The following is a 12,840-nucleotide window of genomic DNA, read 5'->3' as shown; positions in this document are numbered from 1 at the left end:
GGATTCCAACTCCTCAACCCTGATGTTGCAGGGGACCTGACTACTAAAGCTAATGGGATTTAAAAAGTGTCGATTATTAATTGATATTGAAGGTATCTATACCAAGTAAACACTTTGTCGTTGACCTCAACCCTGATGCTGTAAGAAATTGCATTCCTAAATCCTGGTGATCCCTCGGGATTTGAAAAGAATCATCCGTTTAAATATTCTTACGTGATACAGAAACAAGTTGCATCCCAGGGACGGGCTATTACGGAGAGGCAACTTTTGTTCTGGGAAATGAAAGGATCGGGATTTTTAAAAACCTAAATCCACGTGAGCGAAGCTGCGGGCATTAGCTAGTTGTAAATATATTTAGAAGCTACTATAAGATAATAGATAAGGTACTTATTTCCTTATATTTTTATTGTATGGCAGCGCGCGGTTTTAAATTATAAATTGCACGTCCTGTCCTTTTCTGTAATACATTTTTTTCTCAATATCTACCGCTTTATCTCATAGCAAGAGTCCGTAAGACATAATACAGTGAAAATAAGCAAAATATACAATTTTTGCAGTTTCCACGTCAGTACCTGTCGAATTTTTCTAACAGTGTAAGCAGCAGAGCTGAGTTTACCATCAAGTGTTGATATGTGGGTGTTCCATAGAAGCTTTGCATCTAACATTATACCGAGAAACACGGGGTTCTCCTTTATTTTCAACATATGATTATTTATCAATGAATTTATGTCATTTAAGGTCCTGGTATTGGGCAGTGTGAATTCAACACACTTAGATTTCTTTGCATTTGGAAGTAAATTGTTAGCAATAAATCAGAGAGTGACCTGTGATATGGCATTACATATAGTATACATTGTCAAAAATTATAATATTAAAGCTGTGCGTATTGCGTGAGGAATAGGTTGCAAGAGAGTTGCAACTTGCAGGGTTTGATGCATGCGCTATTGCCAGCAAACATGAGACATATTTTTATCTACAGGCAACGTCTACGCATAACGGTAGGTAACGCATACGTCTAACGCAAGTTGAAATGTACCAGTGTATTTAGTTAGACCTATCGACAAGTTTGGAGTTGGGTGCAGTCTAAATGTGGCCCGTGTGTTTAGACTGTCAGTTTCTGTCAGTTTCACGTGTCGTCCCCCGCACTTCACCACCCCGCTTGCACAAATCGAGACAGCACGAAATTTTCAAGATTTCTGGGTGTAATTTCTGGTTTTCGTAGTTCCCACATAATTATAACAATATAAAATATATAACGATAATTTTTTTACTACATAATATTCATTAAATTTTCTAGGTCTGTGGTTTTTCCAAATTTCATTAAATTGCTTCGTTGTCTAGAAAAACGAGCACAAAGTTGGGCCTTTTTTGAAAGAAAAATACAAATCTTTGAGCCCCTGTAATTTTAAAACTACATATTTTTAGAAAAATCTAAAACACCACAGACACAGATATTAGTTTCTAGACTATGTCTGCAAAATTTCATGGACTTTGGTTGCTTAATATTCAAATGAAATGGGAACTACGATTGTATGGAGTAAGTGACGGAGAGAGCTCTGTTAAATTGACATAACTTTTTTATTTATGAACCGATTGACATGAAATAAACACTAAATGTTAAGTGAAGCTTACTACAATATATTAGTGAAAACCGTATCTAAATCGAATAAGCCGTTTCTGATATTAGCGTGCACAAACACACAGACAAACAGACAAAAAAAATTAATTACAATTTCGGATTCGGCATCGATATAATAACAACCCCTCCTACTTTTTTTTCACCACTTTTCTACAATTTTATTATATGTAAGTATGTAAGTATATTGGTTGTTGACGATGATGATGATGACGCCGGGCCGTGACCTAGTCATTGTTTCGTCGAAGGCATGTGTTTAAATTATTATCCATGTGACTCAGTCGAGAAGGTAGCTACCAGGTGGTCCCATAATAACGTGACCTAATACTTATAGTTAGGGCGAGGCCTCAATGCGATGCGTTTACGTAAGCAAAAATTTCATCGCGTACGGCATCGTACGAGAAAACTCTGACCATCAGTTTCTACTACGGACTACACGTATCCTACTTATACTTGCGTTAAGATGCATCAAGAAACAAGTGTAAATTAAAAATTTATAACACCCCCGACAAGTGAAGTGACAGTAACGAGAAAAGACCTGATAACTTGCAAACGGCTGAACCGATTTTCTTGGACTATTCCGCGCCTACGATCCATCTACTATCCAAAGTGTCCGAGCATCATAATTATATCTCTACTTATGTATCGGATTTTTCCAAAACATCATTTTCAAATAAATAATTATGTATCTAGGCAACGTCCATCTTGACAGTTTGACATTTGTCAATTGACATAATATTATGAACCTAACGGTTATCTAACCTTCTTTTCTACATGAAAACTAGAAAAGAGCTGATAACTTTTAAACGGCTGAACCAATTTTTTTGGATTATAGCTAAGAACACTCTCGATCAAGCCACCTTTCAAACAAAAAAAAAACTAAATCAAAATCGGTTCATTCGTTTAGGCGCTACGATGCCACAGACAGATACACAGATACACAGACACACAGATACACACGTTAAACTTATAACACCCCTCTTTTTGGGTCGGGGGTTAATAACACCCCTCTTTTTGGGTCGGGGGTTAAAAACAGAAAAGAAAGTACTTGGCGCAAAAATTGAAAAGACACCGACTGAACGGGACGGGACCCCTGTTATTAATAAATAGACAAACACGCACAGACGTGAAACCATTAGTTTCATGGTAGAAACATGGTAAAAGAAAAACCGGCCAAGTGCGAGTCACATTCGCGCACCGAGGGTCGAGTATCCGTACTCGGATATTTTTTCCGATGTAAAACCTATTGGGTACACTACTTCCCATTGACCTAAAATCATGTTTGGCAGGTAGGTAGAGGTCTTATAGCACAAGTAAAGGAAACAAAATCTGAAAACCGTGAATTTGTGGTTACATCACAAAAAAAAATCAAAATGTGTTGTTGAACAAATAATTACTAAGTATTTTCAAAGTTAGATACCAAGTGCGGTATCATATGAAAGGGCTTTACATTTCATATGAAACCCCATGTGTAGCTTTCTAATTTAACTTCTAATTTAACTTTAATTGAATTTTTTGTATTTTTGTATCTCTCTAAACGTCAAAATTGGTTGGGCCGTAAAAAGCTAGCAGACAGACAGACACACTTATGATATTACCCGTAATTATGGATGAGTGTGATGTTCAAAAATGTTAAGTAACACGCAGTCCCCAATAGATCCCATTCTAGCACCCATATTTAGAGTGCTGTGGGTGTACCATAGAGATTTAATTGTATTCACGGAAACCACCGACCGCCGGGGATATAACACCTGTAAATGCTTCAGTGTTAAGGGTTCGGTTGCGGAGGGCGGTCCGATTTGTTTTAGCAATTTGTTGGGCGGACGGTGGTCTCGGTTTAAGTAGAGACTAGTCGTAGTGAGCTCAGTGTCCGTCAGTGAGGCAGTACAGCGCAGTTCGGCCGCACGCCGTTATGGCGCGCGATTATGCGCGAGTGCACGAGTTTTACCTCCAACTGCATGAGCTGCAGCCGCCGCCTTCGCATTACGCTTACCAATATGATCTGCAGTGAGTACATAGCACAAGTGAAACTTTTTACACGATTAACAGGGCTCTCTCCGTCACTCGCTTCATACAATCGTAGTTCCAATTTCATTTGAATATTAAGCAACTAAAGTGCATGAAATTTTGCAGACATATTCTAGAAACTAATATCTGTGTCTGTGGTGTTTTAGATTTTTCTAAAAATATGTAGTTTTAAAATTACAGGGGCTCAAAGATTTGTATGTAAATTTTTAAGACCGCGTAACTTTGAAACCGAATATTTTAACAGAAATCTGGAAAACCACAGACATAGATATTAATTTCTAGAATATGTCTGCAAAATTTCGTTGACTTTGGTTGCTTAATATTCAAATGAAATTGGAACTACGTTTGTATGAAGCGAGTGACGGAGAGACCCCTCTTAATCCCTGAAATAAACTGACCAAAGCCCGATTTTTCCATCGTCAAATAACTTTTATATGAGGAATAGGTAAATTTGACGTTTGACAGATTTTCTATACTTACAAAAACTGTCAAACCTCGAATTTATTCCCCAGATAAAAGTTATTTGACGGTTGAAAAATCGGCCCTTAATAGTTTATCAAATTATAAGATACAATTTGATAGATTAACGCAAAATTCAGTGACGAGTTTATACAATGTGCTTGGAGCCCAGTCCTTAGTTGCACAAACAAACTTGAAACCAGGCTCAAAATATTCATTAAAAAATAAAAAATAAATTAAAATGTTTGTTTTTTTTTGCATTTATTTTTTTAAGCTCCATACGTCAATAAATGGCAATAACTTGTTAGCCTATCAGGGTTGAAAGAGAATTGAAATTAACACAATAATAGTGAATAAATTTAAGAAAAAATGAAATATTAAAAAAGTTTAAAAAAATCGTTATTAAAGTCATATAAAAGTTATTAATTAGAAATAATAATATAAAGTATCTTTAATAAAATATATTTTTCAGATTTTATATTTTTTTAACGAATTTTCACGTCCTTTCGTATGTGCACTTTATGACTGGAAATATTGTATATTTCACACTCAACGCTTTTCTTTACGGTTTCTAAGTCATTGTAATAATTATGATATAACAGTTAGTGTAAAATATGATGTTATTCAAGTGACTTTAAAAAACTGTTTTTTTATTATTATTTTATGTTTTTAGTTTTCCAAGCCCGAAGTTTGTGACTATTGGCTACGATTGTATTTGAGTACAAATTTTGATTATGTTTTCATTTGTAAATCTTTTTTTAACTGACATAACGTTAAAATTATTTAATTTTTTAATTTTATTTTTTTAATTTTTAATAGATTTTTTAATCGTCTAATTGAGAGACGAATTTGGTATTTTGACAGTGATTATTTTGGTAATTTCTTCTTTCTTATCTCTAAGCTGGTTTTACTTAAACGACTCCGTCTGTTGTGCGTGCATCGCCCCTCCCCACGGAAATCCGATACGACCGGAGAAAGATCAGAAGGCTCTCCGAGGCATAGGGGTGAGAAACCGCCAACTTCCGAACTCCAGACTATAAGTACTGAGAGTTTTTTAATAGAAAAATCCAATACTTAAGGGGCATGCGACGGGCCTGCCCGCGAAATTCAAATTTAATTTGGTTTTTCGCGATTTGTAAACTAATACGACAACGTAGGCTTGTGGCACTTAAGTTGCGCCAATGGCAGTATCATCCTCACAGGTTTATATAAAAATCTTTACTTGAAAGGGTCCAGTGTAAGAAATTAGCTCTATTATAGACTAATTTGTAAGTTATAGTCGATACTAGAGCTAATTTCTTAAACTGGACCCTTTCAAGTAAAGATTTTTATATAAACCTGTGAGGATGATACTGCCATTGGCGCAATTTAAGTGCCATAAGCCTCCGTTCTCGTATTAGTTTACAAATTGCGAAAAACCAAATTAAATTTGAATTTCGCGGGAAGACCCGTCGCACCTTAACAATTTTGGCCCGACCTGAGAATCGACCCTTGTCATCTGCAGTTGAACATGCTAACCACTAGATCAACAAGGTAGTAACAACATAGGTATATGTCTATATACATAATACGTCTGTATATTTGTTTACGCAAGACAGGATTGTATGCGTTTGACGAGCCTCCCTGTAAATGACAGCGGCTGAATGCATTCGAAGTTGTCCCTATCGTATACCGATGAAGGCTAGCTAATAGAGTTATTTATGAAAGAACATTACAAAACAAGTGGGTAACTGATTCAAATCGATTCGTGGAATTCGCTATCGAGACTGATATGTTATGAGAATATAAACTCTATAACGATGTACCTATATGACATTGAGATGCCACAGACAGATACACACGTCAAACTTATAACACCCCTCCTTTTGTATATATTTAAAACAAGAGTGACGCATCATCACTTTCCATCAAGTGCGATTGTGGTCAAACGTGTGCATATAGTAAATTTAATGTAAAAAAAGTTTGGCAATTGTAAGAGAACCAACGAATGATTGAAAATGAATGAATGAATACGATACTCCTTTCCCTCAGTCGAGTAAAATGCGTGTAAACTATAAGTCGAGGTGTTTGCTTAGAGAATAGCATTGCGATTCGACTGGCGATGTTTGGAATAAATCGCATCTGATTTATTTTTGTCAACTCTGTGGAAAATTCCGTTATGTAGCTATCGAAATAATACGTTAACGCAACAGGTTGGAGAATCAGTTCGGGCGTTTTGAAGCAAAAGATTTATCTAAAGAGTAGATATTCTAGCGGCCTTTATATTCCACTACAAATTAGTCCCTGATTACAATCTCACCTGGTGGTAAGTGATGTTGCAGTCTAAGTTGGAAGCTGGCTAATCGGTCTCTACACAGCTGGTAGCCTCCCACCAGACCAGACCAGAGACAATTTAGAAATTTTAAATTCCTAAATTGCATCTGCCAGAAATCGAACCCGAGATCTCCCACTTAAAGGACCTCTTACCAAGTGCCAAGGAAGTTGCCTAGTGAAAACTTTAACCTTTTTTTAATTTTAAACCCTTTTTTTATTAAATTGGGAATTATTCATCTAAATTATTCATCTAATGATGAAGTCTTCAATGCATTTGTAGACTTAATGAAAGGAATATGGCAGTTTACCATATTATCCCTCACCGGTTTTCACGGCATCGTTTTGGAATGTTTAATCTTTTGGTGAAATATAAATATAGATAGATATAAATAAAAATCTTAGGCATGTAGTTGAACCTAAAATATTAAAATCTATATATTTAGCCTTGTGCCAATCTGTAATTACATACTGTATATCGTCTTGGGGAGGAGCGTCTAAAACAATCTTAATGAAAGCTGAAGTTGGTCAACGCACAATTTTAAAGGTGTCCACTTTTCGCCCGTTTCGGTACCCAACATTTTTGCTTTATAAAGATTGTGAAGTTCTTTCAGTAAGAAAGTTGTTCATATTGAGTATATTATTGAAACAGCATAGTGAACTAACGTATGACGCTTCTCATCTAAACAATCGTAGAATACATAAAGTAGCAAGCATACCACATAAATTAAAAACAGCTTTCATTGAAAAATTTTACTGCTTCCAGGGGCCTCATATATATAATAAAGTTAATGCATTGACACATATCTACCCACTAAATAGAACTAATTGCAAAAAAACACTAATTTCATACTTACATAAATTATCTTATGAAGACACCGAAAATTTACTTACCACTTTTAAATAACTTATACAAACTGAAGTTATAGATTTCATCTAAATACCCTCGAAACTTTTCACACTATTGTATCTTACACACCCTCTCTCATATACACACATACACACACAGATAGCAGACATACATTATAAGTACTATATTAGTCTATTTCCGAGAGAGGTCATCTAGTATGTATATATGTAGGTATATATTAAACTTCACCTAATACACATAACATAATTTTCAATTCTGTAAGGGGAGAGCCCTGATGCCTATAACACAAGTGTACAACTTATTTTAGGCATCAGTGGCTTAACCTAATTTCTTGTTGTAATTTTTTATGGGGAAACAATAAAGATTATTATTATTATTATTATTATAAGTTATAAGTTAAGTTAGATGAGGCAGAGAATTGTTCTGTTTGTCATGACATAAAGCATCATCCAAACTTGCGTTCATGACGGGCATTTTTTTTTTTAATTTATAGACTAGCGTTTGGCTGCAATCAGACCTGCCAGCAAGTAATGATGTAGCCTAAGATGGAGCGCACTTGCCTAGAAGTTGCCTATTCACTCTTGATTTGAAGGTACCCACATTAAAAAGGGAAGGGAAAACTGATGCTGGAAGGGTTTTCCATATCCTATCGCTTCGTAGGTTACATCCGGTAGTTATAGCAGTAACAGTGACAGAGCTGGTAGCAAAACCTAACTTCTTACAAATTCCTAAGGGTTTTTGGCCCTTATATCATACTTTTGTTCTGCCTACGTGCTACGCCCTACGCCCTACGCCGTAGAGCCTACGGATTGTCCTCCTCGTGCCGTTTGTTGTTGTTTTGAAAATCAAATGTCAAAGTAGGAACATAATATGTTTGACACACTTTTGAATCCATACTAATACTAAAAATTCGTCTGTCTGTCTGTTAGCTCTTCACGTTCCATCTGTTTAACCGATTTTGACTAAATTTGCTGCAGAGATACTAGATAGCTTAGGTACATCCCGGGAACAGACATAGGCTAATTTTTGTCCCAGAAAATAAGATAGTTCACACGAGATTTTTAAAAACCTATATCCACGTTTACGATTTGCGGGAATCATCAATTGGAACAGACACAGATATAGTTTGCATCCTAGAAACGGATAGGTGTAGGCTACTTTTTATCACGGAAAACAAAAGAGTTCCCACGGGAATTTTTAAGAACTTAAAACCATGAAAAGAAAATGGTTTTCTATAATTTGATACTATACCCTTCATCTTGTTTTTATACCGCGTCATATGGGCTCGTTTCTGAAATACAATAGGTACCTATCATCGTATTAAAATGGGCCCATATAGCCCTTTCTCTAAATGATTCTATTGAACTACTTACCTACTTGTATACATAATTTTACTCTTTCTGTTTTCGGGTTGCGTACTAAGCCGCGTCAAAGGTATGGTTGCGTCGTACGACGTTTCACAAAGTTATTTGTCGAACAACAAGTTTCGTCAGTATGAGTGGGTGTCTTTGTGTAAAACGAGCCATGTTTTTTTACTCTCATTTTGCATGGTTTTAGAGGTTAAACTACAGAACCCCAAAAAGATAGAACTTGCGGCGAAAACATTTATTTAGGTATATATATATTATATAATAATATCTAGGAGAGTGATTACAAGACATGCTTTGATTTGCTAAGGTGCTCCAATTCAATAGATTAGAATTTAGAACACAGTTGTATTGTATTCGAGCATTTCAAAGCATTTAACACGAACTACTAAAATCCTGAGACATGGTCGCTAACTATGGACTTCACGAGACAGAAAAAATGGGAAGAGGGCTATGTTTGGAGTTTTCCTACGTGATAAAATCTGAAATGATGAGAGTATAAGTAGAAATGATGAGAGTAGTCGGTAACTAAGTATATACTATAGTTATCGACATAGCTAAACAAGTTCCGAAGCTGAAATTGCAATGAACAGGGCATATAGTCCAAACAAGTGTAAATTAAAAATTTATAGCATCCCCGACAAGAGAAGGTTACAGTAACTAGATAAGAGCTTTCAAACGGCTGAACTGATTTTCTTAGATTATAGCTAAGAACACTCGATCAAGCCACCTTTCAAACAAAAAAAGATTCCGATGAATTGAGAACCTCCTCATTTTTTGGAAGTCGGCTAAAAAACTAAATTAAAATCGGTTCATTAGTTTAGGAGCTACGATGCGACAGACAGATACACAGATAAACACGTCAAACTTATAACACCTCTCTTTTTGGGTCGGAGGTTAAAAGCACATACAAAGCATGAAGATGATGATGAGTGATGACTGATGACTATAGTTACAACTAAAACTTTAATTTTTAAAAGCTATTGATATTCCTAAAAAAAATCATTTCAATAAAAGCTATAAGAATATTCTGCATCGCTTCGTTAACTGTTTCGTAATACAGGTTCTATTATCCGTCTAGAGTCGTGCGATATTGTGGAAATCAGCGTTGTTATGTTTGGCGTGGCGATAAGCCGACCTGCACCCATTAGGCCTATTATTCCATCGTTTAGCAAACTTTGATTTATTTAACTCTCAGTTTCAAATAATCGATGCCTTTCTTGATTGGACAAAGTTTATAATTATTATATTGTTATCACTGGCAAACGAATTGTCCCAAGACTTGGCCTTTAGGCCATAGACTATATATATTACTTCTTCAGGCACTGTTGAATTTTGGACAAGAAGACATCTCGAAGCTTCCCTAACACTGCCCGACTGAGTTGGTTATACATATAATTATTTGCACCAGTCTATAATTACACCCTCGGCGAAAATGAGGGTAAGGACTTCTTAAGGAGCGTTACCACATAGGCTTCCGATTTCATCAGCTCGGATTTCCTGTACCTACTATCCGTTTCAATTATGAAGAGATCCGCCATATTTCTAAAAAAAAAATTCATGTAAGACAGCTGGTGTCTCTCGTGTTTTTACATAAGCTAGAGCAGAACGAGCCCACTTGATAAATATACCTATGGTGCGTGCCTTTGAAAGCACTCGCCTAGCTCTCATCTTTTAAGAGACAAACCGATGGGAGATGATGCGATAGATATATTATGTCGTTTATTAAATTTTAGGCCGCAGCTCTGTGCGGGCTAAATTGCACTTTATTACGTCAGGTAATAAGAATCGTTATTGTTTAAACGTCCTTGCGGTATCTTAATAATATACTTTGAAGTATTATGTGCTTAAACGATTTTCATTGGACTGCGATTGTACTGTTGTAAACATGTTTTGTAAAATATTTCGGGCGCTAACCTATGTTTTGATTCTGATATATTTTTGTTTATCTTTCGACACAACCGCCCTATTTTTTGCTGATGCATGTCATACCTTGAATCAATTTACACATAAAAATATAAGGATATTACGATACTAACTTTTTCCGAGTGGATTTCGACTTATAGAATGCCAATGAAGTAACCTTACTCATTAAAATCTAATGATTAGTTTGGGAATTATGAGCGCACATTATGGATTGGTGTAATCACATTACGTTCCCGTAATCAATTAAAAAAAAAAGATTTTATTATACTATAATATAACTATGTATAACGATACCTTAACAGGCAAACTTTCTCAGTTAAAGTTCATCGTTATAAACGGTCTGAAAAAAGAAAAGCTTGAAGTTTTGATTGGCTTAGTAATTAATATTATTCTGTGATTGACCATTAAAAAACATTTATTTATTATTAAACTCGCGACGTCAACGGTTTTGGCAATCCATACTACTAGTTTTTGAGTTGCTAACAGATACACACACAAACGTACGTAGGTACATATGATTTGAAAGATAAATATTTTTGAAAGCTAACTCATAGCACTTCTTCTTCTTTCTTCTTTCTTCTCTCTGGGCTGGTTTCCGCACTTAAACGTTTCCGTCTGTTGTGCGTGCGTTGCCCCTCCCCGCCGAAGTATATCATAGCACTTGTCATACAAAAGAAGAGCCAGCACAAAATTCTGTAGTTTTCCACGCATATGCAAACTGTGGAATCAACTCCCTAATTTTTTTAAATAAATAATAATAGCGAGCAAATGAGCAGGCGAGTCACCTGATGTGAAGTGATTACCGCCGCCCATGAATTTGTTGATCCACCCCTTGAATAACCCTTTGTTATAATAATCGTGTTTTTCCGCCTTTATGTCAAAATTTTTATTTTGAAAAGGAAATTACTTGGATTGCTATGGTTCTACCATAATCTTTTGTATTCGTTTTGTTGAACAGTATGGGCATACAAGCTTTGATGTTGTTTTTAAAACACTTGATTTTGCAATTCAATTGGCCATATTGTATGCTCCGCGTTGTCCTTGTAAAGTCATACTTCTACTCCACTAAATTCGTTTTGAATTTTTTTTTTTTTTATAAAGAATATTAGCCATGTTAAATTACTAATATTCCCCTTTCCTCTCCAACTAAGCGTCAGGCTTGTGCTAGGAGTAGGTACGACAATAGTGCAACGGGCGGGGTTTGAACCGTCGACCTTTTGGTTTTCAGTCCACTCCTTTACCGGTTGAGCTATTGAGGCTCTATAATATAATTGTCTATAAAATAATTGTCATTTTACCCCCGACATAAAATAGAGTGTTGAAAAAAAAGACTAAATTAAAATCGGTTCATTCGTTTAGGCGCTACGATGCCACAGACAGATACACATATACACACGTCAAACTTAAACACCCCTCTTTTTGGGTCGGGGGTTAAAAAACAGAAGAATAGTAATTTTTTCAACAACATAGCACAGTTCATTTTGTTGCCCGAGCGAGCGAAGGATTCTATAATAGAATCACGATCGTAGCAAATGATTCTTAGAATCCTGAGTGTAGTAGGGGATTCAAAGGCACAAGAAACAAAAACTTTGCCATCGTGTGATACATATTATAACTTTTCACGTCGCGCCCTTTTTGAGCTAGTGGGTGAAAAGGATTTTTGGGCCTACCCACATACAAATAAATCTCCAAAATCGACGCCTACCCTATACATCACGGGACTTAACGTTTTTAATAGAAATTTTCAAGAGACGCAACATTTTTCTCAGAATGAAAACTTTTGTTCAAAACTGTATTTTAGGCAATCAGTTTTAAACTTTTATTTACGGCTTTTTTTTTTCAATGCAATACTGTCAATGTTCTTTGAAATACGGAACCAAGTCATATAATATGTATAAGGGATATTATGCAGCACATACTCGTAGTAGTAAACGACCACACAACAAATGGGGCTTAGTAACAATCTAAACTGATTCCTAGTTCCATACAGACAACTTAGTTATTACTTGTATTATGAGTTGTACTTAGTTATTGCAAGTTACCTCAGAATACATAATAGTACAGCTAATACTAACAACGTATAGCTACTAACGACTTTAAACACTCGTGCGAATTAGGGCTTCGTAGTTTTTAGGATTCTGTACCTCAAAAGAAAAAACGGAACCCTTATAGGATCACTTTGTCGTCTGTCTGTCTGTCTGTCAAGAAACCTATAGGGTACCTACTAGTTGTCCCGTTGACCT

The 12,840-nt window shown here is 35.8% G+C and overlaps 1 protein-coding gene across 6 annotated transcripts in view; it reads left to right on the top strand.

Moving 5' to 3' along the window:
• The window catches only part of LOC123880498 (protein cycle), a 76,746-nt gene that overhangs the window by 33,946 nt on the left and 29,960 nt on the right, over positions 1 to 12,840 (top strand). For 5 of the 6 annotated variants that reach the window (XM_045928648.1, XM_045928647.1, XM_045928645.1 and 2 more), the window contains exon 1: positions 3,438 to 3,643. The exons of the other annotated variant lie outside the window; for it this stretch is intronic. In XM_045928648.1, the coding sequence (XP_045784604.1) occupies positions 3,549 to 3,643 (95 nt within the window). In that variant the 5' untranslated portion in view covers positions 3,438 to 3,548. Of the gene's footprint in view, positions 1 to 3,437; positions 3,644 to 12,840 lie in introns of those variants that run through there. 6 annotated transcript variants of the gene reach the window in all.

This window comes from Maniola jurtina, chromosome Z, assembly GCF_905333055.1.
Source record: "Maniola jurtina chromosome Z, ilManJurt1.1, whole genome shotgun sequence".
Lineage (NCBI taxonomy): Eukaryota > Metazoa > Arthropoda > Insecta > Lepidoptera > Nymphalidae > Maniola > Maniola jurtina.
The sequence above is the reverse complement of the archived record's forward strand: the minus strand, read 5'-3'. Positions and strand labels throughout refer to the sequence as shown.